Source organism: Syzygium oleosum, unplaced genomic scaffold (assembly GCF_021117445.2).
Source record: "Syzygium oleosum isolate NSW1041296 unplaced genomic scaffold, Sole_v2.1 Sole_v2.06, whole genome shotgun sequence".
NCBI classification, from domain to species: domain Eukaryota; kingdom Viridiplantae; phylum Streptophyta; class Magnoliopsida; order Myrtales; family Myrtaceae; genus Syzygium; species Syzygium oleosum.
This window is the reverse complement of record NW_026607490.1, coordinates 3,280,220-3,300,906: the sequence shown is the minus strand read 5'-3', so window position 1 is coordinate 3,300,906 and position 20,687 is coordinate 3,280,220. Positions and strand designations below refer to the sequence as shown.

The 20,687-nt window shown below is 38.7% G+C and overlaps 1 protein-coding gene across 1 annotated transcript; it reads left to right on the top strand.

The window, feature by feature from the left end:
• Positions 1 to 6,017: 6,017 nt before the first annotated feature.
• Positions 6,018 to 10,139, top strand: LOC115682964 (low affinity sulfate transporter 3-like). The gene is made up of 12 exons (XM_030607331.2): positions 6,018 to 6,880; positions 7,024 to 7,072; positions 7,217 to 7,424; positions 7,506 to 7,683; positions 7,818 to 7,883; positions 7,990 to 8,220; positions 8,318 to 8,444; positions 8,553 to 8,839; positions 9,032 to 9,225; positions 9,350 to 9,438; positions 9,525 to 9,601; positions 9,711 to 10,139. Exons 1-12 carry the CDS (start codon positions 6,425 to 6,427, stop codon positions 9,849 to 9,851), a joined length of 2,103 nt encoding a protein of 700 aa, XP_030463191.2. The 5' UTR covers positions 6,018 to 6,424; the 3' UTR covers positions 9,852 to 10,139.
• Positions 10,140 to 20,687: the final 10,548 nt, after the last annotated feature.

The window sequence follows — 20,687 nt, the reverse complement described above, 5'->3', positions numbered from 1 at the left end:
ACAAATTGTCAAAAGGTTTAGGACTAATTAGCCAAATTAAAAGGTTTAGGACTGAATTGGCACAAATACAACATGTTTACGACTTTTTCGGTAATTTTCCCTAAGAAAGTGATTTCTGAATTGGCAAGTAGAATGACCGGCGTTGTGCACCTTGTGTGGTTTTTGACTTTTTCTAAGGATGGATGTTCGTTGTGTGTAGGTCTTTCAGGATTTCGACCATTGTTTTCTAAGGATTGGGGTTTTGCTTATAGTAAGTAATTTAAATGGGAAAAATAACCAAAAAAGTCATAAACATATTGTACTTGTGCCAATTTAGTTTTAAATTTTTCAATTGTGTCAATTCAGTCATATACATTTTGCCAATGTAGTCCTTCTAGCCAATTGTGATATGAAAACACTAATGTGGCAGTCCAGTCAGCGCCAGCTGTCCTATGTGGCATGGTCGGCGCTGACGTGGACAAAATTTTCAAAATTTTCTTCCTTTTTATTTTCTTCATCTTTTTATGTTTTTTTTTTCTTTCCTTTTCATTGGTAGTCGGTCTCAAGCAATGGCCGAAGACCGGCCGGAGACCGGCCACAGGCGAGGGTTACCCTTATGGGCCACAGACGAGGCGACCCTCGCCTAAATTTACCGAGGGTCGTCGCCCTCACCCACGGTAAGCGAGGGATTGGGCAAGGTCCACGACCCTCATTACCGGCCGATGAGGGCTTACTGGTCCTCACCTAGTGGCCGGTGCGGGTGACCTTTATCGGCCACAATATATATTTTTAAATTGCAAAAATTGTCCACGTCAGCTCCGAAAATGCCACGTAGAACAGCTAACGTCCACATCAGCGATTTCCGATAAAATTGGCCGATGGACTACATACAAAAGGTTTAAGACTAAATTAGCCAAATTAAAAGGTTTAGGATTGAATTGATATAAATGCAATAGATTTAAGACTTTTTTGGTAATTTCCCTAAAAATGTGATTTCTGAATTAGCATGTAGAACGACCGGCGTCGCGCACTCTACGTGATTTCTGACTTTTTCCTAGGATAAATGCTCGTTGTGTGTCGGTCTTCCGGAATTCCTACCATTGTCTTGTAAGGATGGGGGTTTTGTCTATAGTAAGTAATTTAAATGAGAGTTACAAACAATGGTCATTTAATGGAAGAAAATCTAGTGAGTCACACTAATTTAGGTTGATAATTTCTAAAAAGAGTTAATAAATGTAAGGGGTTGTTAACTAAGAAAAATAAATTGGTTACTTAATAGAAAAATTGATAAATTGGAAAAAACAATTAAATGTTGATAAGTAACTTAAACGAGAGTTAGTACCTAAAACTAGTTGCTAATATAATTTGACAAAAGTTGGTAAACACTATAATTTAGGTTGGCAATTTCATATACGAGTTAGTAAAGAAAACTTGGTAAATATTATAATTTAGGTTGGTAATTTCATAATTGAAGTCATGCAAATAAAAGTTGATAAATTAGTACATATTGTTAATTTGAAAATAATAAAAAGAGTTGTTCATAAATATGCGAGTAAGTTATCAAAAAGTTATCCGAAAAAAAGTCACCGATCATTCGTTTGCCTACATTTTTTCGACATTAACCAAGCCTAATTGGGACACGAAACAGCAAAATTTTGCTCGAAGGCTTATGTGCAGTGGACCGCTTACTTGTTCTTTAGTTACAGTGTGATAAAATTTACATCCCGTGCAATCCATCATATTCAATGTTTGAGACATGAAACAAGTTAAAAGGAAAACTCCTATAAAATCAAACCAAAACTCAATCATTGAGGTCGGGACGCATGCTGAAAACTATGTAGTTGTCCCCCCAAAAAATGCTTCCGTTTACGCCACACAAGATAAAACACGAATTGGTGAAAGAAGTCCTAAATACGATATGAATATGAATTTTATAGGAGTTTTCCCTCTTAAGATGTCTAGATGCAGTGTATCTAGAACACAATTTCCTAGTGCGAATGCCAAGGCAAATCCCCATTGACATGATACCACTTAGCTTACTTTTGCCTTTTAATATGTCTTGAAGTTTGGATTCAAATTGGATGTTGCCCTTCATTATAGTGATAATCATGGTCCTTTTTGAATTCAGTGCGCACAATCCACGACCTCTTAGTAGGTCAACACATAGAACTAACGATTGCCACTACTTAAGAATGATGTCTACATTCAATGTATTCAGGCAAAGGTGTGGAGGCTCTGGACAATTGGCCTGATTTTACCAATGGTTTGAGCGCTATGTGATCATTTAATGTATTGCTTATGGACTAACAGGTAGATATTGCATCTAAAACAGATCTTTCCCAAATAAGAAAGAAAAATCAACATTCAAATTGGAGTACTTGAAGTTGTCATTTTGAAGTTTGCTAGGCGGATACGGTTCAATGACTAACAGGTAAGATATGGCCCCATTTTACTCATTCTTTGGGTGTGTTTGTTTAAGTGAAATAAATTTATATGAATTAGTTTTTTGGATTTTCACGCGTTTGGTTTGCTGAAAATAACCAGTCAATAAAAAATCATTTATGGTCAAAGAAATTATGTATGCTTAAAATTATGAAAATGAATATAATCTGAACCCAGAAAGTATTTTATCTTATTATGAAGTTTTTCTCAAAAGAAACACACCCTTTAAGTCTTTTATGAACAATTATACTAATGTGATTGTATCTAATATTTAGCTAACTATAGACTTCCTAAAAAATAACCTCATGATATATGATTGTTTCACATGTATCTCTATGTGCTCGGATAAAGTCTATCATTTCAATCTGATCAAAAGCAAGCCGTTCATGTCATAAGCTTTCACAAATAACCTCATTATAAATGCGCTTGGATAAAGTCTATCGTTTCAATCTAATCAAAAGCAAGCCGTTCATGTCATAATCTTTCCCAAACAAGCTCATTATAAATGATTGTTTAACATATATCTCTATGTGCTCGGATAAAGTCTATCGTTTCAAAATAATCAAAAGCAAGCCATGACATCGAGAAATGAATCTTGAGATGTTGTTCCTCCACTTAATTTTGAAGGACCGAGCTAATCTCTCCATAACTTGTATTGGCATTCTCCCCACCGAGGTCACATGTGATTTTTACCAGGTGGTCCAGGAATGATGATCGGACTATGTTTTAGTCGTTGGATCATCGAGTATGACATGCGTGCTTCCCATACGTGCATCAAATTCTTGAGTTTGGGAAAATACTGAGAGTAAAAGTCCCATAACATCAAGTAATGTAAAACTTAGGGATAATTGTCCAAAAAGTCCTAAACCTATTGTATGGCGGCTATTTCAATTCTAAACTTTTCAATTTGGCCAATTTAGTCCTAAACTTTCTTACGATTTTATAATGTAATCTTTCCGGCTAATTTTGGCTAGAAAATGCTGACGTGAATGCCAACTGTTTTACGTGGCATGGCCGATCTGACGTGGACGATTTTTGTAATTTATTTATTATAAATTTTATGTATATTTTTGCACTTTTCATCTTCTCGGAAGGGACGACGGGGGTCGCTAGGGCAGCAGTGTTGGCCAGCAACCCTGGTCGATGCTAGGAGAGTACTTGCACGCCCTTGTTAGCCACTGGGTGGGCCTACAAGCCCTTGCCGACTGTGGCCCTTGCCTAGATCTGGGCGAGGCCTCGAGGCCCCTATCGGGTTTTCATATCATTCTTAATGAAGATGGTATGGGAATCAATAGACATAGAAAACCTCAATTTTGGAACAATCGAATTGGTCCTGCATCTCGTGAGGATGCACGAGAACGAGATGGTGATGCGAAAACTCAATGATATGAAGCCCATGATGCAGCTCATGATCTGTAACGCATAGCTCGCAGAGCGCAAGATCATACTGCATGCAATAAACCCTAGCCTTATTTCGCCGAGGGCCATGACCCTCGCCTACAGCCAACGAGGGCCCAGCGACCCCTACTGGCGATTTTGAATAGTTGAACTATGAAAAAATAAGAACAAAAAGAAAAGAAAATAATAGAAAATTTAAAATTTTTAAAAAATTGTAAAAATCATTGACGTTAGCATTGGCCGTGCCACATAAGATGGTCAGTGAAGGCCAGACTGTCACATCAGTGATTTTCAGCCAAAATTGGTAAGATTGACTATATTAGAAAATTGTTAAAAGATTTAGGATTAAATTTTACAAAATTGAAAAGTTTGGGATCGAATTGGTTGCCATATAATAAGTTTAAGACTTTTTGAACAATTTTTCCGTAAAACTTAGTCATTGGGGCTAATCATGGCTGCTTAACATAATAATAGCTCTCCAAAAACGCTTTGGCTTGGACAAGATCATGTCTGGGTGCATTGCATCTAAAACACAACTTCCTAATATCGTGAAAAGCAAAGGTTGAACCCGAAGTGTCACGATGCCCACCAAATCTCCACTTTAGTTTCCTCTCTTTCAACATCTCTTGAAGTTTGGATTCAGGTTGGATGTACCTTTCATTGTACTTAAACCATGACCTCCCGGTACATGCTCTCTCTCCTCTCTTTCTGTCCGAACGACGAGGTTGTGGCGGCAATTCGTCGCCGATGACGGTGGGAGACAGATATAGAGAGAATGATAGGATATATCTAATCATAAATCGATTAATTTTCCAATGATAACAAGAGTCGATTTAAAACCATTCCGGGTCGAATCGATTTTTAGGCTGCTCATTGTTATTTCTCATCCCAGAAGCGAAGAGGGAAACTGTAATCATTCTCGTGGCCTTTCTACGTACCAATTTGGGCTATAATTACATACTTTCCGATCAGATATACTTCAATGGAAATATGGATAAGTTACTTTACCGAAGAAGCGATAGACTCCCCTAAAATGGGAAGGCAAGAACCTGACAGATTTTCCTCTTGAATCTGCATTTCCATTTGATTTCGGGGGTATCAATAAAGTCTAGTAGAAGACCCCTCCACAAACACACAACTTACTTTGAAAATGCAGGGCACGACCACTAATGGAAACAGTGACAGCGCACTGAGATGAACAGAGTCTCTACTAGTGGTTGTTCTTTGCTCATATCCGAATAAGGTTGTCCTTATTGGACCTACGAAGTGGAGTGGAAGTTCATTTATTTACTTATTCAAGTTTGGTGATACAGGGCTTGCCCGTTTTCTAACATATTAAACTTATGGAATACAATATTTGGTTAATATGATATTGAAAGAATAAGTCACGTGTTCATTTAGACTCTTATTTGTCTCACCTATTATATTTTTCCACGCTTTATTCTTCGGCTAAAAGTCGAATCTACGCATGGAAAGGAATATTGAAGTATTTGAGTATGAAACCGGTCACCGGTCTATCAGCTTAAACTTTTGGGTAAAATGGTTAGTCTAATGTAGTATCAGACCACCGGTCAAGGGTTCAGTTTCTTGTCATCTCTTTACTCGTGGACATCTTGCTCGTATAAAGTAGGAGCCATGCCCATTTCACAATATAGAGTTGAGTCTTGGCGCAGTTTATCAGGGGTGTTAGGGAAATTCCAGTTTAGAAACTGGAGGTTACCTGCTCCAATCCCATTGACTGCGTGTAAATTGTTTGGGGTTAGGGTACTTGCACAGGCCAAAGACTGAGATTTGACCGTTCCGGTGTTGAGGGCGCTCCATAAGCCTGTGCCACTGCGCTTATGCCTTATAAGAAAATCGTTAGAAATACATTATACACCCGTGCCATTTTAATTTGCGGAAAAAGAAGATTAGTCTAACACACACGATTAACCCCATCGGATGTGAGCATTCTTCCTCTTCTGTCGTAATCAAATAATTATTGCGACTCAAGAGAGTCTTAATAAAAATTGAACTCGTAAGGACTCGAACTTATGATCATGCGTCCTGATGATGTATTCAAGCATCGCGCGTTGCTCAATTCGATAGCCCCTTTTCTTCGTGTAATGAACACTACCAGCATTGAATCCTTTTGCCTCCAATCTGTAAAGGACCCAGATCCAATTTATATAATTGATCTCCTAAAACACCATACAACGCAAGAAGCAGAGCCATCCATTACCGAATCTCTCTCCCCTATTCTTCTTTATCTATATGGCCACAACTTTTTCCCTACGATAGTGCAGCTAAAGCCTAAAAAGAAGTCATCTATCATTGGAGTGCTCAGTTTCACTTCTCCCACCATATTCACTTTCACCTCTCACAGCATATATATAAACTTGTATCATCCATTCAGAATAAGTCACTTACTCCTAGAGCAACCAAATAAGCAGAGAAATTTTCAGCTTAAACTCTTAGAAATTTCACCAGTTTGGCTTGTCCTAGTTTTGCTGGAATCTGATAACATGTAGGCCTCTCTGATCATTAGTGCTACAATATCACTTTCTCCTGGGGCTCCGGATTGTCGGGTCGAGGACTTCTCTGAGCATCATCAACATTCTCCCTGATGGTTCTTGTTCCATCGAGTTTGGGGACTCAGGATCCCGCAGTGGCAGCGGATGTCGCGGCCGCAAGAGACAGAGAGACCCAGCTCTCCAAGTTCTCCCAAACACTTCAACATCACCAACAACAACAGCAAGCAAGAGTGGCTTCTTCAGGCAATGAAGAAGCCAACACGGCCGACCCTGAGAAGACTGTCGGCCATGGAGAGAGGTCCCGGTGGCTCATGACTGCCCCAGAGCCGCCGAGCGCATGGCGAGAGGTTGCGGATTATCTGAGAGGGATTGGTTTGCCTAGCGGGTGCAAGTTGTCTTCGCTGAACAAGAAGCCAGTGACCCAACGTGTGGCTTGTGTTCTCAAGGCAATATTTCCTGTTCTTCAATGGTGCAGGAGCTATAAAGCTACACAGTTCAAGAATGATCTGATGTCTGGTCTTACTCTTGCTAGCCTCTGCATCCCGCAGGTGAATTTGCTAATAGGCCGCGTTGAAAATCGCTCCTTTTTCATTGCTGACAGTTCACGTTAATGTATCCCAACATGCCATAAAATTTATTCGCCTAATAAAGTGTCAATTGATGTGAATGTTCATGTTTCTTTTGTATGCAGAGCATTGGGTATGCTACATTAGCGAAGCTTGATCCTCAGTATGGTCTCTGTAAGTTATGAAACCGAAACTAGATTCATACGAGAGTTTTTCCTAGCTTGGGTTTTGTCTGAGTGCATAATACATATTGATTAAGCAAAAGGGTGTGTCTCGGCATGCTTGAATTACTGATTTTTGATGTTTTATCGGTGTCAGATACTAGTGTTGTTCCTCCTCTTATATATGCTGTGATGGGGACTTCGAAGGAACTTGCCATAGGACCCGTCGCGGTGGTTTCAATGCTGATTTCATCAATGGTTCCGCAAATAGTCGATCCTGGAGCTGATCCGGCCCTTTACAGGAACCTTGTTTTCACTGCGACTTTCTTTGCCGGTGTCTTTCAAGCTGTTTCGGGACTCCTAAGGTGGTTCTCATTATTTTTGTCTATCGTGGCTAAAATGTTGGGTCATGTATTTTTTTCCTTATTTACTTTTTGATGTTGAAGGCTCGGATTTCTGGTAGATTTCCTCTCACATGCAGCGCTTGTTGGTTTCATGGCCGGTGCGGCCGTCGTAATCGGTTTCCAGCAACTGAAAGGACTTCTTGGAATCACTCATTTTACGAACCGAACTGACGTTGTCTCGGTCATGCAATCTGTCTGGAGATCATTTCATCACGACTCTGTAATCAGTCTTTGCCGAATTTATAAATCAATTTCCACTTTAATACATATATTATCTTCGGAAACACATGAAAGAGAACAAGAAAGTAAATTGATTATAGTATAAGTTATTCCGTGTTCGTTCTTAAGGGGCAGTGGAATCCTTACAATTTCCTTCTTGGGAGTGCGTTCTTGAGCTTCATCCTCATTACCAGATTCCTAGTAAGTCAAAAGAGAAAAATATAAAAATTGGTCACCTTTGTCTGTCCTCACTATTAAACGTTCTATCCGATTCAAAGTTCTTATTGTAGTAGCCAATTTTTTGCAGGGAAGAAGAAACAGGAAGTTCTTCTGCTTGGCGACCATTTCGCCTCTGATCTCCGTGATTTTGGCGACGGTCCTTGTGTATGTCACGAGAGCGGACGAGCACGGAGTCAGAATCATCAAGCACATCAAAGGAGGCCTGAACCCGATCTCGGCTCAGCAATTGCAATTTGGCAGCCCTTACATCGGTGAAGTCGCTAAAGTCGGTCTTATCATTGGTGCTGTCGCGCTCACTGTGGGTATCCAATAATGGACTAACTCCTGAAATTAAGATTAGTGGAGGAATATTTTCAATACTTGTTTACACAAAGTTTATGTTGTATGAAATTTAGGAAGCCATGGCGGTTGGTCGCTCTTTTGCTGCGATAAAAGGTTATCATCTTGACGGAAACAAGGAAATGGTGGCCATGGGCTTCACCAACATAATTGGCTCAATCACTTCTTGCTATACAGCGACCGGTAAGCCTCTTTCGGAGCTGCATGTTGGGAAAGGACTAACCAAAATGGTCTAAAGAAAGATTTTTGCAAACATTCATGACCCATTTAGGATGTGTTGCATTCTCTTAGGTTCTTTCTCGCGCACTGCGGTGAATTTCAGTGCCGGCTGTGAGACTCCAGTATCGAATATTGTGATGGCCATTACGGTGCTGATGGCATTGGAACTGTTCACCAGACTTCTCTACTATACTCCAATTGCAATCCTTGCATCCATCATTCTTGTGGCTCTTCCGGGACTCATTGATCTACACGAAGCTTATCATATCTGGAAAGTCGATAAGATGGACTTCCTTGCTTGCATTGGCGCATTCGTGGGCGTCCTGTTCGTATCTGTAGAGATTGGTCTACTAGTCGCGGTATTGCTTAAAATCCTATATGATTGATAAATTCGCTATTCCCTCATATCTAAAGAAGTTCCTGTTCCACAATTCTTGATAGGAACACGAAAGTCACAGAATATATAAGTTCCATAGATATCGTCCCATTGTCTCGTTTTTTATGAATTGTTCGTCCAAATCTTGTTCTGACGGCCAAAGTGCCTACTACAGGTGACGGTGTCTTTTGTGAAGATCATACTCATTTCAATTCAACCAGGGATTGAAACACTCGGACGCCTTCCGGGAACTGACACGTTCTGCAATGTAGACCAATACCCGATGGCGATTACGATCCCGGGTGTGATGGTCGTCCGCGTTAAGTCTTCCTTGCTTTGTTTCGCCAACGCCAATTTCATCAAGGAAAGGTGCTTATATAGGCTATAGCATTACATCAAATGCGATTCAGGACATAGACTGATCATATAGTTTATGCTGTGCTTTACACTAAGAACCACTTAATATCTGTATCCTCGTTTCACTCTATGCAAGGATTATGCAACGGATCGGTCGAGAAGATGAAGGGGAAAGCAAGATTGATGACTTCCAATCCACTCAACTAATCATCCTTGATTTGTCTAGTAAGTACTTGGTAAACATACACGTTCATATGGAGACGCACTAATAACTTTGTATTTGACAAAATACCTGCTCTCTGTAATGTTAGATTTGATGAGCATTGACACATCTGGGATTGCTTCTCTGGAGGAACTGCACAAGAATCTGGTTTCCCATGGAGTTGAGGTAATTAAAACAAAGTTGTGTATACATAATTCCTCTTTTTTAATGGAGTTGAACTTCATAAATCAATTCCCCAGCATGTAATGTAAACTTCTTTTGCCTCTTGTCGCAGATGGCTATTGTGAACCCTAAATGGCAAGTCACTCACAAGCTCAGGCTAACCAATTTGATGAGCAAAATTGGAGGGAAGGTCTTCTTGACCATTAAGGATGCAATCGATGCATGCCCAAATGCTAAACTTGCTTCCATTTAAGAGCATGTTGAGAGATGCTACGTGCATATGCTTGCTTGCTTGTCTCCTCAATTTGTAGTTTCCCTTCTAGGATTATATAAATATAGCTGTGGAATTTGAATAAAGAGGAGACTATCTTGTAATATACTATGCTGTTCCTAGCAAGCCTGAAAAGTGTGATAAGCGAAAGCGCTTGGGTTTGATGTATGTACTAAGGATGTGTTCTTCTCTCGATGTGATGTATGAATATTATGTGTGTGCTTTGTGCTATTATTCTTCTCAATATAAATCAAGAGAGAGTTTGCCTAAGGACTGTTTACACCCTACGAAAATCTTAAGAAATATGCTACAAATTACTGTAAACACATTGACCCGTTTTTTATAGTTTAAAAAATTCTTGGGAGAACGGTTTGTACGATAGAAGTAACGAATTCTTGCAAATGGTAATCGATCATTTAATTTTTTTTTTAATTATTTATCTTTTTCGAAATAGACGGAGCTTAAGATGTGTCGAAATCTTGGGAAATTTTTTTGTTGGGACGTGGCTTGTCTAGTGCCCACTTTCATGGATATGTTCTTGTCCCTGACACTTGCGAATGTCTAACTTTTCTTTAACACGGCCACTCTTTCGAAAGTGCTCTTGACAAGACTCGATTGTCTCAAATTGCCCTTTGAGAGGCACTTACGCCTGCTGACGCTTTTTAGTGTGCAACACTGTTCTTCCTAGAATCAATCTCTACTTAAAGGTTATCTAGTACAAGCTGCTCTACAGTTGTAGAATAACGAAATCGCACCATAGTGCTAGTCTCAATAAAACAAGCACCTAGTGGAACTTCAAAATAATAAATGAACAAATAAAACATATGGTGCGGGTCGATGCAATATAACTCTACCTACCGCTCCAGCTCAACCTTAGAAGCTATGCTAAGTTCGTAATGCTTTTGCTCCAATGAAAGCAACCTGCCTTTTCAATTCGTTCAATTTAGTATTCAAAAGTGACATTATTACCTTGTAAATTTATATGATCTAGATACAAGTGTATCCTGCGATTGCAGAACATCGATTCTTGACGACACGCTTTAACATGATGAACTTTTTTGCATGATGGAATTAAGTAGTCATGCAACATCACTCGAGCCGGCACAAATAGCCAAAATTGGGGCATAAAGAAATGGGAGTGAAAGGTCTGAACGTGCCCAACTGAGATGGCAAGTTTAAGACATTGCCGGTCATAGTCCGAGAGCTCAAACTTAGGTTAGAATAATGTTCCACCCAAAAATCAAAGTGGAAGAATAAATTATTCATTTGGTTTGGAGAGCACTATCAGCAATACCATTCCCATTGTATTTTTTTTTGCCTTAATTTCCTATTATTGTTGGAATAAGTTGTGTTTGTGAAAGCTTACTCTTAATTGAGATGAAATCAATTCCCATTGTATTTTTTTTGAGTTGTTGAAATCAATTCCCATTGTATTAAAAGCAAGCCTTCACATTGAATCTTGAGTTGTTGCAAAATTAGCATGAAATCAGAGCTAGATTCGATCCAAGGACTCATGGGTTATGCTCTCACCACGTTCGCGGTTCGTGGAAACCCCGTGTTGAAATCTTTCTAATCTCACATTTACCTCTCGTGTTATATATTTTCACACCTTATCTTTATGTTAAAATCCAGTCTACATGTGAGGAAGGGCATCCGAGTATTGAAATAACCATGGCAGCGGCCTCAAAATTTTACAAACTTTCGTACTTAAAGATTCTTTAGCACCTCTGTTTTTGCTTTATAAGAAAAAAGGCGAATTTTCATGAATTATTGTCCCACGACTTATATAAAAAGTGGCAATACTATTTAAAACAGTTTTGGGGGCACGTCATTTGGTCAGTAATGTGTTCCCGAAGTATATGATTACCCTCATCCAAAAATGCTTTTGCTTGATATAATCACCATTTTCAGTGTAGGAGCACGAGCGTGGAAATTCGACTGCTTAAGCGACCCTAAATTATTTTGTAAGTCACATGAATCGATTAAGTCTTAATCTAATATTATCATCCACAGTGCTTTTGCTCGGACAATCCTCATCGGGGAAAATTCTAAACAAGGGCTTGAAGGGAAGTCATTTTCTCAAAAAAGACCCTAAAGTGGGCATTGTTTCAAATAAAGGTCAGAAGTGGTCAAGTCGGTCTCAAATAAAGGCTTGAGCTCACCGGCCGGCTAAATTTTCGCCGGTTGGTGAGCACTTTACCTCTCCAGTGGTCGGAATAGGGCATTTTTGTTCAAAATAAAATCTAAATAAAAAAACTATAAAAAAAAAGAAAAGAAACAAAAGGGAAATTGAACTTTAGGGCCTGTTTAGTAACGTTTCTATTTCTCTATTTTTCTGTTTTTTTGATCCCTAGAACAGAAAAAGAACATAAATACGTTTAGTAATGTCAGATAGTTTTTTTGTTCCCTGAAACAGAAAAGTGGTCAGGGAATAGATTTGGAATAAAAATAAAAAGTAAAAAAAAAAATCTACTTTTTTGTTTCTGTAACAAAAAAAGAAATAATAGAGAAACAATATCAGCTCTCCCTCTTTCACAAGATATTCTTATACTAAATCCTAAAACCCTAAATCCTAAACCCTAAACCCTAAACCTTAACTCTCAAACCCTAAACCTTAACCCTCAAATCCTAAATCCCAAAACCTTAAACCTCAATACCCAAATCTTAAAACCCATAACACTAAAATTAAAAACCCGAAACCCTAAACTCTAAAACCCGAAACCCCAAAACTCAAATCCCTAAAACCCTAAACCCAAGTCCTAAACCTTCTAAACCCCAAATCCCAAACCCAAAACCCGAAACACTAAACCCTAAACCCCAAAACTCCAAACCCGAAATCCCAAAACTTAAATCCTAAAATTGTAATTCCAAACCCTAAATCCTAAAACGTTAAACTGCAAAATCCCAAACCCTAAACCATAAACCCCAAACCCAAAACTGTAAACCCTAAACCCTATATCCTAAATCCCAAACCCTAATACCCAAAACCCGAATCCCTAAACCCTAAACCACTAAACCGCAAACCCTAAACCCAAACCCTAATACCCAAAACCCGAAACCCAAAACTCTAAAACCTAAACCGTAAACTGTAAACCATAAAATCAAAATCTAAAACCCAAAACCCCAAACCTCAAAATCAAAATCCTAAAACCTTAACCCCTAACCCCAAATCCTAAAATCCTACCCCCTAAATTGCAATTTCCTCGACCACCACCCGATATTTGATTTGTCTATAAGGAGTAATTTTATATATGATTGTATTAAGGTCATCCAATTCTGTATTATAATATATTATTATTCTATTTCTAGTCCAATTTTATCCAAACATGAATTGTTAAGTCCCATAAACTGCAATTTCCTCGACCGCCACCCGGTATTTGCTTTGTCTACAAGGAGTAATTTTTTTTATGATTATATCAAGGTCATCCCATTCTATGTCATAATGTATTTTTATTCTATTTTTAGTCCAATTTTATCCAAACATGAATTGTTAAGTCTCCATCGACAATTTTATAATCAAATGAAAAAATTGGGAGTGGAAATTTTTAATGTTCTACCAAACGCATTTATATTCTTTTTCTACTCTGGGAATAGAAATTTTGTACAGTTACTAAATGTGTTTTTTTGCTTAGAAACTCGTTTAGGGAATATAAATAGAAAAAAACTATTTTTGAACAGAAATTGTTTCTAGGAACAGAAACGTTACTAAACAGACCCTTAATGTTGTCGCGGGCATCACAGTACCCTCCCACCAAATCTTTCATCACTATCAACGGTTCGGACTTGCCATCTTGGAGGTGGGAGTTGCCCCTCTGCGACACGTTGTTATGCTTAGAGAGCTTCCTAGCTGCAGTAGAAAAAAGCCAAAATTTGTTTGAAATAGGAAGTCTGGAGTCTACACTATCCATGAACACTCGTTCAATCCATGGCAAATCGAGAGGCTGGAGACCGAATTGGAAGACTAACTACCCAAATTGGGATAATACAAGTCGAATCATGAAAATGCATCTCAAGTGAAGTTGAACGATAAGCTCTGAGAGAGGATGACTTGCAACGCCGGGCGCCAAAAAACATGAGGGCCTTGTGGAGAGTGAGGGTGTAGTCATTAGAGGGAGAGCGGGCGTGGTGCTGGCGAGGGACGATGATGAAGTCCGCGAGGAGGCCTCAGGTGAGGACGCAACCGAGGGTCCTAATGAAGATGTTGCAGCTGACAATGATGGCTTTCCTTTTTCTTCTCTCTTTTTTTTATGGTTTTTTTTAGTTTTTTTAGTTTCTTTTTAATCATTATCCAAATTTTTATTTTGGATAAAAATATCCCTGTCCAGTCACTGGAAAAGTAAAGTGCTCGCCGGCCAGTAAAAATTTGGCTAACCGGCGAGTTCAATCCCTTATTTGAGATTAATTTGGTCACTTCATACTCTTATTTGAAATAATATTAACTTTAAAGTCTCTTTTAAGAAAGTTACCCCAATTCAGGGCTTTATTTGAAATTTCCACACCCCATTGGTAAGAAATGCCATTATATTTCTACCCAAATTGGACGTTGCCTTTCCTCGTAATTATTAATAATCATTGCAGAATCCGACTCTGACTTCAGTACAATCGAAACCCTAACTCTTAGTAGGTCAAGAGGGAGCCAAATGGAAACTCTAGAAGGATGCATGTCTAGGTTCATTGTATCTGGAAGATGAATTTACCAATGGTTATCTTAGGAGCTTTTCTGGAAGACAACAATTATTTGGTTGATTTTCTTTTCCTTTTTTTTTGTTTTTCCATTTTTCGTTGAGAAAGAATTTGTATTATCTTTCGAAAACAAGAGTAAATATTCACTACAAAAAAACTGATTTTTTCCGACGAAATTTCCAACGAAAAATTCTGGAAAATTCGTTGGAAAACGAATTTCCAACGAAAAAAAATTCGTTGGTAATAGGTCGTTGGAAAATTTTCCGACGAAAAATTTTAATTTTCGTTGGAAATTTGCGACGAAAATATTTTCGTTGGAAATTTCGTTGGAAAACTCGTGACTAAATTCGTTGGAAACGAATTTTTTTTTCCGACGAATTGTTTTCGTTGGAAATTACAAATTTTTTTTTGATCGAAAAATCGTGGAAAGTTTTTTTCCATCAAATTTTTTTTTTGGTCGAAAAATTTCAATTTCAAATTTTTTTTTTTGTCCGAAAAATGGCCCTCGCCGCCGCGTCGCCGGCGAGGGCCGAGCTCGCCCAGATCTGGGCGAGCTCGAGCTCGCCGGCCATGGCGAGCTCGGCCGTCGCCATGGCCGGCGAGGCCGCGGACCGGCGAGCGGCGGTTCCAAGCGGCTCACGCGGCCGAGAAAGGAAGAGAGAGATCGAGTCGGTTGGACGGTGGCGGTGAGGCGGGATGGGTGGCGGCCTCGCCGGCCATGGCGAGCCGAGCTCGCCATGGCGCGAGCTCGAGCTCGCCATGGAGCTCGGCCCGGGCGCGAGCTCGAGCTCGCCCGGATCGGGCGAGCTCGGCCCTCGCCGGCGACGAGGCGTCGGGGCCGGCCCATGGTGGCGTCGGGAGCGCCGACCGCCGCGGGGGCCTGGCCCTGGATGGCCGCAGCGACGCCTTCGGGGACGGAGCCGACGTCGCGGATGACCTGGATGCCGATCTTGGTGTCCATGGCACCGGAGCCGAGTCGGAGGAGAGGGGGGGCGGCGGGGGAGGCAGCAGGGAGAAGGTGGAAGGCGAAGGAGAGACCGAGAGAGAGAGAGGAGGAAACAGGGAGCGAGTCAAGCGTCGAATGGACTCAGCCGAGTTGAGGGAGAGAGGGACTCGGAGAAGGGAGGCTTGGGGGGAAGGAGATGAAGGAGACGGCCATGGCGGAGCAGAGGGAGTGAGCGAGAGAGAGACACTAAAATAATTGCCCGGAAAATTAAAATTCGTTGGAAAATTCGTTGGAAATTTCCAACGAAAAAAAATTCGTTGGAAATTTCCAACGAATTTTCCAACGAAAATTGTATAAACTGAAATAATTGCTCGGAAAATTGAAATTCGTTGGAAATTTCCAACGAATTTTCCAACGAATTTTAAAAATGCCGAACGGTACCGGTTTTTTTTGTAATTCGTTGGAAATTTTGGAAAATTCGTTGGAAATTTCCAACAAATTTTTTTTCGTTGGAAATTTCCAACGAATTTTCCAACGAAAATTGTATACAATGAAATAATTGCCCAAAAATTGAAATTCGTTGGAAAATTCGTTGGAAATTTCCAACGAATTTTCCAACGAATTTAAAAAATGCTGAACGGTATCGGTTTTTTGTAATTGTTGGTGGAAATTCGCTGGAAATTTCCAATTAATTTTTCGTTGAAATTTCCAAACTAATTTTCCAACGAAAATTGTATACAATCGAAATAATTGCCCGAAAATTGAAATTCGTTGGAAATTTCCAACGAATTTTCCAACGAAAATTGCACAAACTGAAATAATTGCCCAGAAAATTGAAATTCGTTGGAAAATTCGTTGGAATTTTCCAACAAATTTTCCAACGAATATAAAAAATGCCGAACAGTACCGGGTTTTTTGTAATTCGTTGGAAATTTCCAACTAATTTTCCAATGAAATTTCCAACTAATTTTCCAATGAAAATTTTTTCGTTCGAAATTTCCAACGAATTTTGCGACGAAATATAGTTCGTTGGAAATTTCCAACGAATTTTACGACGAAAAATTTTTTGTTGGAAATTTCCAACGAATTTTACTTTTCGTTGGAAAATTTGTCGCAAATTTGCAACGAAAATTTTTTCGTCGCAAATTTTCGTGGCAAAAATCCAGTTTTTTTGTAGTGATTATGATCCTTTTGACAAAGGCCATTATTTTGACACTAATGTTTTTTTTGTCTGTATTTTGACACTAGTTTGAAACGTGGAGAACTTAATAGTGGGTGTTTTAGGAGAAAAGTACCAAAAAAGTTTACATCGATACCAATTCAATCCTAAACTTTTATCTTTTTTTGGTCAAAACAGTCCTAAACCTTTCAATTGGAACAATTTAGGCCTAAACCTTTTCACAATGGTTCCGGCCAATTTAGGCCAGAAATCGCTAATATGGACCCCGGGCGTGAGGAGGGTAGCATAGACAAAGAGAATGATTACGATTTGGATTTTGATTTGCAAAAGCCATATGGAAGCTTTTTTGATAAGGAGAAAAAAGAATCAGAGGGCAACTTATCATAATTCGATCGGTATCTTAAACCCAAACGGCCGTGATCTTGACCTTTTGATGTGGTGGAAGACTGCTGGTCAAAAGTTTAAAATCCTATCTTTGATGGCTCGGGATATTTTGGCTATTCCTATAACTACTATTGCTTCAGAGTCGACTTTCAGTACATCTGGTGGTGTGCTTGATGGCTTTCAAAGTTCTTTGATCCCTAGAGTCGTGGAAGCTTTGATTTGCACTCAAAATTGGTTGAGAGTGGTCACCATGCCAATTATTGTTGAAGAGTGCATAGAGAATGCAACAAAGTTTGAGTGGAGTAAGTCATGGATATATATTTTTTACTTTGTAATTCTTTTGTATATCTAATAAGTGAAAGCTTTATTTAATATCATGTTTTTGTTAAATATGGATGATGTTCACACGAGCTTTCCGGTAGATAGAGTTTACAAGTTGAATTGAAAGGAATATATATGTGGTTAGATTTTCCATTAATTATTTGAGTTCAATTTTTAGTTATTCTAAAATAAAATTTATGTTCAGTGATCATATATACTTATTGTTGTTTTGTTTTTAGGGGCTTAAATTTTGGAGCAGTCTTTTTACGAATGAATGTTGAAGTTCTAAATTGGAGATGGCTTATGGAATGGATCCTTTGTATTTGTAGACTTGGTTCTAGTTGATATCCTCGGCTGATTTATTTTGCTTGCTTGCTCTCTCTTGCGAGTTGCGAACTTGAGGCAAAACTCTTTTTAAATTTCATGTGTGGTATGTAATGTGGATTGTAGACTGTGGATGCGTTTGATCATATCAACTATCGAGCTGACAACATCCGGAACATGCTGTATTGTTATATGAACTAATCTATTTATTTTCTTTATTGATTGGTTTTGAATGACTTTTTGGTGTTTAAAGATACTTGTGAAGGTGGTTTTGGAGGACTCAAGGTATTGCGCTTGTATTGATGGTAGAGTAGTTGATGATGTGTTTCAGAACAGTGATTTGGGGGAGCGTTGGAGCTGGTATTCAATTCACTCTTGGCTTCTCGGTGGTGAACAGTGAGGATAGGGGCTTTTGTGAATTTCTCAAGTGGTTGGTCCAGTGGGTTCTTGGATGGTTTCTTTTGTTTTATGATTTTTCGGGCGGCTACATAACAAAGCTCTCTTTGGTTTTATTTAACAAAAATAAGTTCTCCTATTACTTCCCAAAATGAGGCTGATAAGAATGCATTTAACTTACAAAGAGAATTAAGGCTGATCAAGATTGACCATGTTGTTGCCATCGGTTCCATTTACTCACCGGAAAACCGGACCGGTCCGGTCCTGTTCTAGGACATGATGGTCCGGTTCCTAGTTTTAAAAAAATTGGGAACCGGTCCCACCGATCTTGTTCTTAGTTCCTAGGTAGGAACCAAATCGCCCAGGAATTGATCACCCTCAACAAAATAGTGATGACAGTTCATAAAGGAGAGAAAAAAACACTAGAGAGAGAGAGAGAGAGACGGTTTTGACGATGAGGATGATGAAGTCGGCGAGGAGACCTCAAATGAGGACGCAACTGAGGGTCCAGACGAAGATCTTGCGCCTGACGATGATGGCTTTCCTTGTTCTTCTCTCTCTTTTTTTTTTGGTAAGGTTCTTCTCTCTCTTTTGGTTTTTTCAGTTTTCTATTTTCTTTTTAATCTTTTCCAGATTTTTACTTTGGACAAAAATGTCCCATTTCAACCGTTGGAAAAGTAAAGTGCTCCTTTATTTGAGTCTGATTTGGCCATCTTAAATTCTTATTTGAAATAAGATTCACTTTATATCTTTTTAAGAAACGTACTCCACTTTAAGATTTTATTTGAAATTTTCCTCCTATTGTCATGAAATGCCATTATATTTCTGCCCAAATTGGACGTTGCCTTTCCTCGTAATGATTTTAATCATTGCAGAATCCGACTATGACTTCAGTACAATCGAAACCCTCACTCTTAGCAGGTCAACGAAAGGGAGCTAAATGGAAACTCTAGAATGATACATGTCTAGGTTTATTGTATCTGGAAGATGATTTTGCCAATGGTTATCTTGGGAGCTTTTCTAGAAAGGAATAAGCTACAAAAAATCCCGAACTTTGCCCATCGTGATACATTTATTCTAAATCATTTTTTGTGATACCAAAAATCTTTAACTTTTTTCTGTGACAAAAAACCCAAAAACTTATACTTGTGTGATACATTTATCACAAACTTTTGTCTCTAACACCAAATTTTTGAGGTAAATGTGTCATACAGATACAAGTTTGGAATTTTTGGAGTCACAAGGAAAAGTTTGGGGTAAATGTGTCACTATCACATAGGTATAAGTTTGGGATTTTTGGTGTCACAAAAAAAGTTAAGGGTAAATGTGTCACAGTAGGCATAGTTTATGATTTTTGGTGGCTTTTACCCTTTCTAGAAGACAACAATTATTGGGTTGATTTTCTCCTTTTGTTATTTTTTTTTTCATTTTTCGTTGAGAAAGAATTAGTATTATCTTTCGTAAACAAGAGTAAACATTATGATCATTTTGACATAAGGACATTATTTTGACGCTAGTCTATAACGTGGAGAACTTAATAGTGGGTGTTTCGAGGGAAAAGTACAAAAAAAGTAATAAATTTATTGCATCGATACAAATTTAGTTCTAAACATTTTTTTTTTGGGTCAGAACAGTACTAAACCTTTCAATTGAACTAATTTAGTCTTAAACATTTTCACGTTGGTACTAATTCAATTTACCCGATCAATTTAGGCTGGAAATCTCTGATATGGACGTCGGTCGTGAGGAGGGTAACATAGACAAAGAGAATGATTACGATTTGGATTTCGATTTGCAAAAGACGTATGAAGGCTTTCTTGACGAGGAGAAAAAAGTGTCAAAGGGCAACTTATCAGAGCTCGATCGGCATCTTAAAGCCAAACATAAAGAAGCTCATGATCTTGACCTTTCGATGTAGTGGAAGATCGCTGGTCATAGTTTAAAATCCTATCCATGTTGGCTCGAGATATTTTGGCTATTTTCGTAACTACTGTTGCTTTAAAGTCGACTTTCAATACATCTGGCCGTGTGCTGCTTTCGAAGTTCTTTGACCCCTAGTGTGATGGAAGCTTTGAATTGCACTCAAGATTGGTTGAGAGTGGCATCATGCCTATTAATGTTGAAGATTGCATTAAGAATGCGGCAAAGTTTAAGTGGGGTAAGTCGCTGATATATCTTTTTATTTTGTAATTCTTTCGTAAGTCTAATAATCGAATGCTTTATTTAATATATTGTTTTTGTTAGATATGGATGATGTTCACTCGGAGCTTAGAGTTTACAGGTTGAAATGAAAGGAATATATGTGGTGAGATTTTTCATTAATTATTTGGGTTCAATTTCTAATTATTCTAATTTAAAACTAATTTTTAGTGATCACATATACTTATTGTTGTTTTGTTTTCGGGGGGTTAGAACTTGGAGCGTTCTTTTATGTATAAATGTTGAAGTTCTAAGTTAGAGATGGCTTGTGGAATGGATCCTTTGTATATGTAGACTTGGTTCTAGTCATTTATCCTCGATTGAATTGTCTTGCAATGCTGTATGGAATTGTCAATACTGAGGTGAGCATGATTTCAAGTTTCTG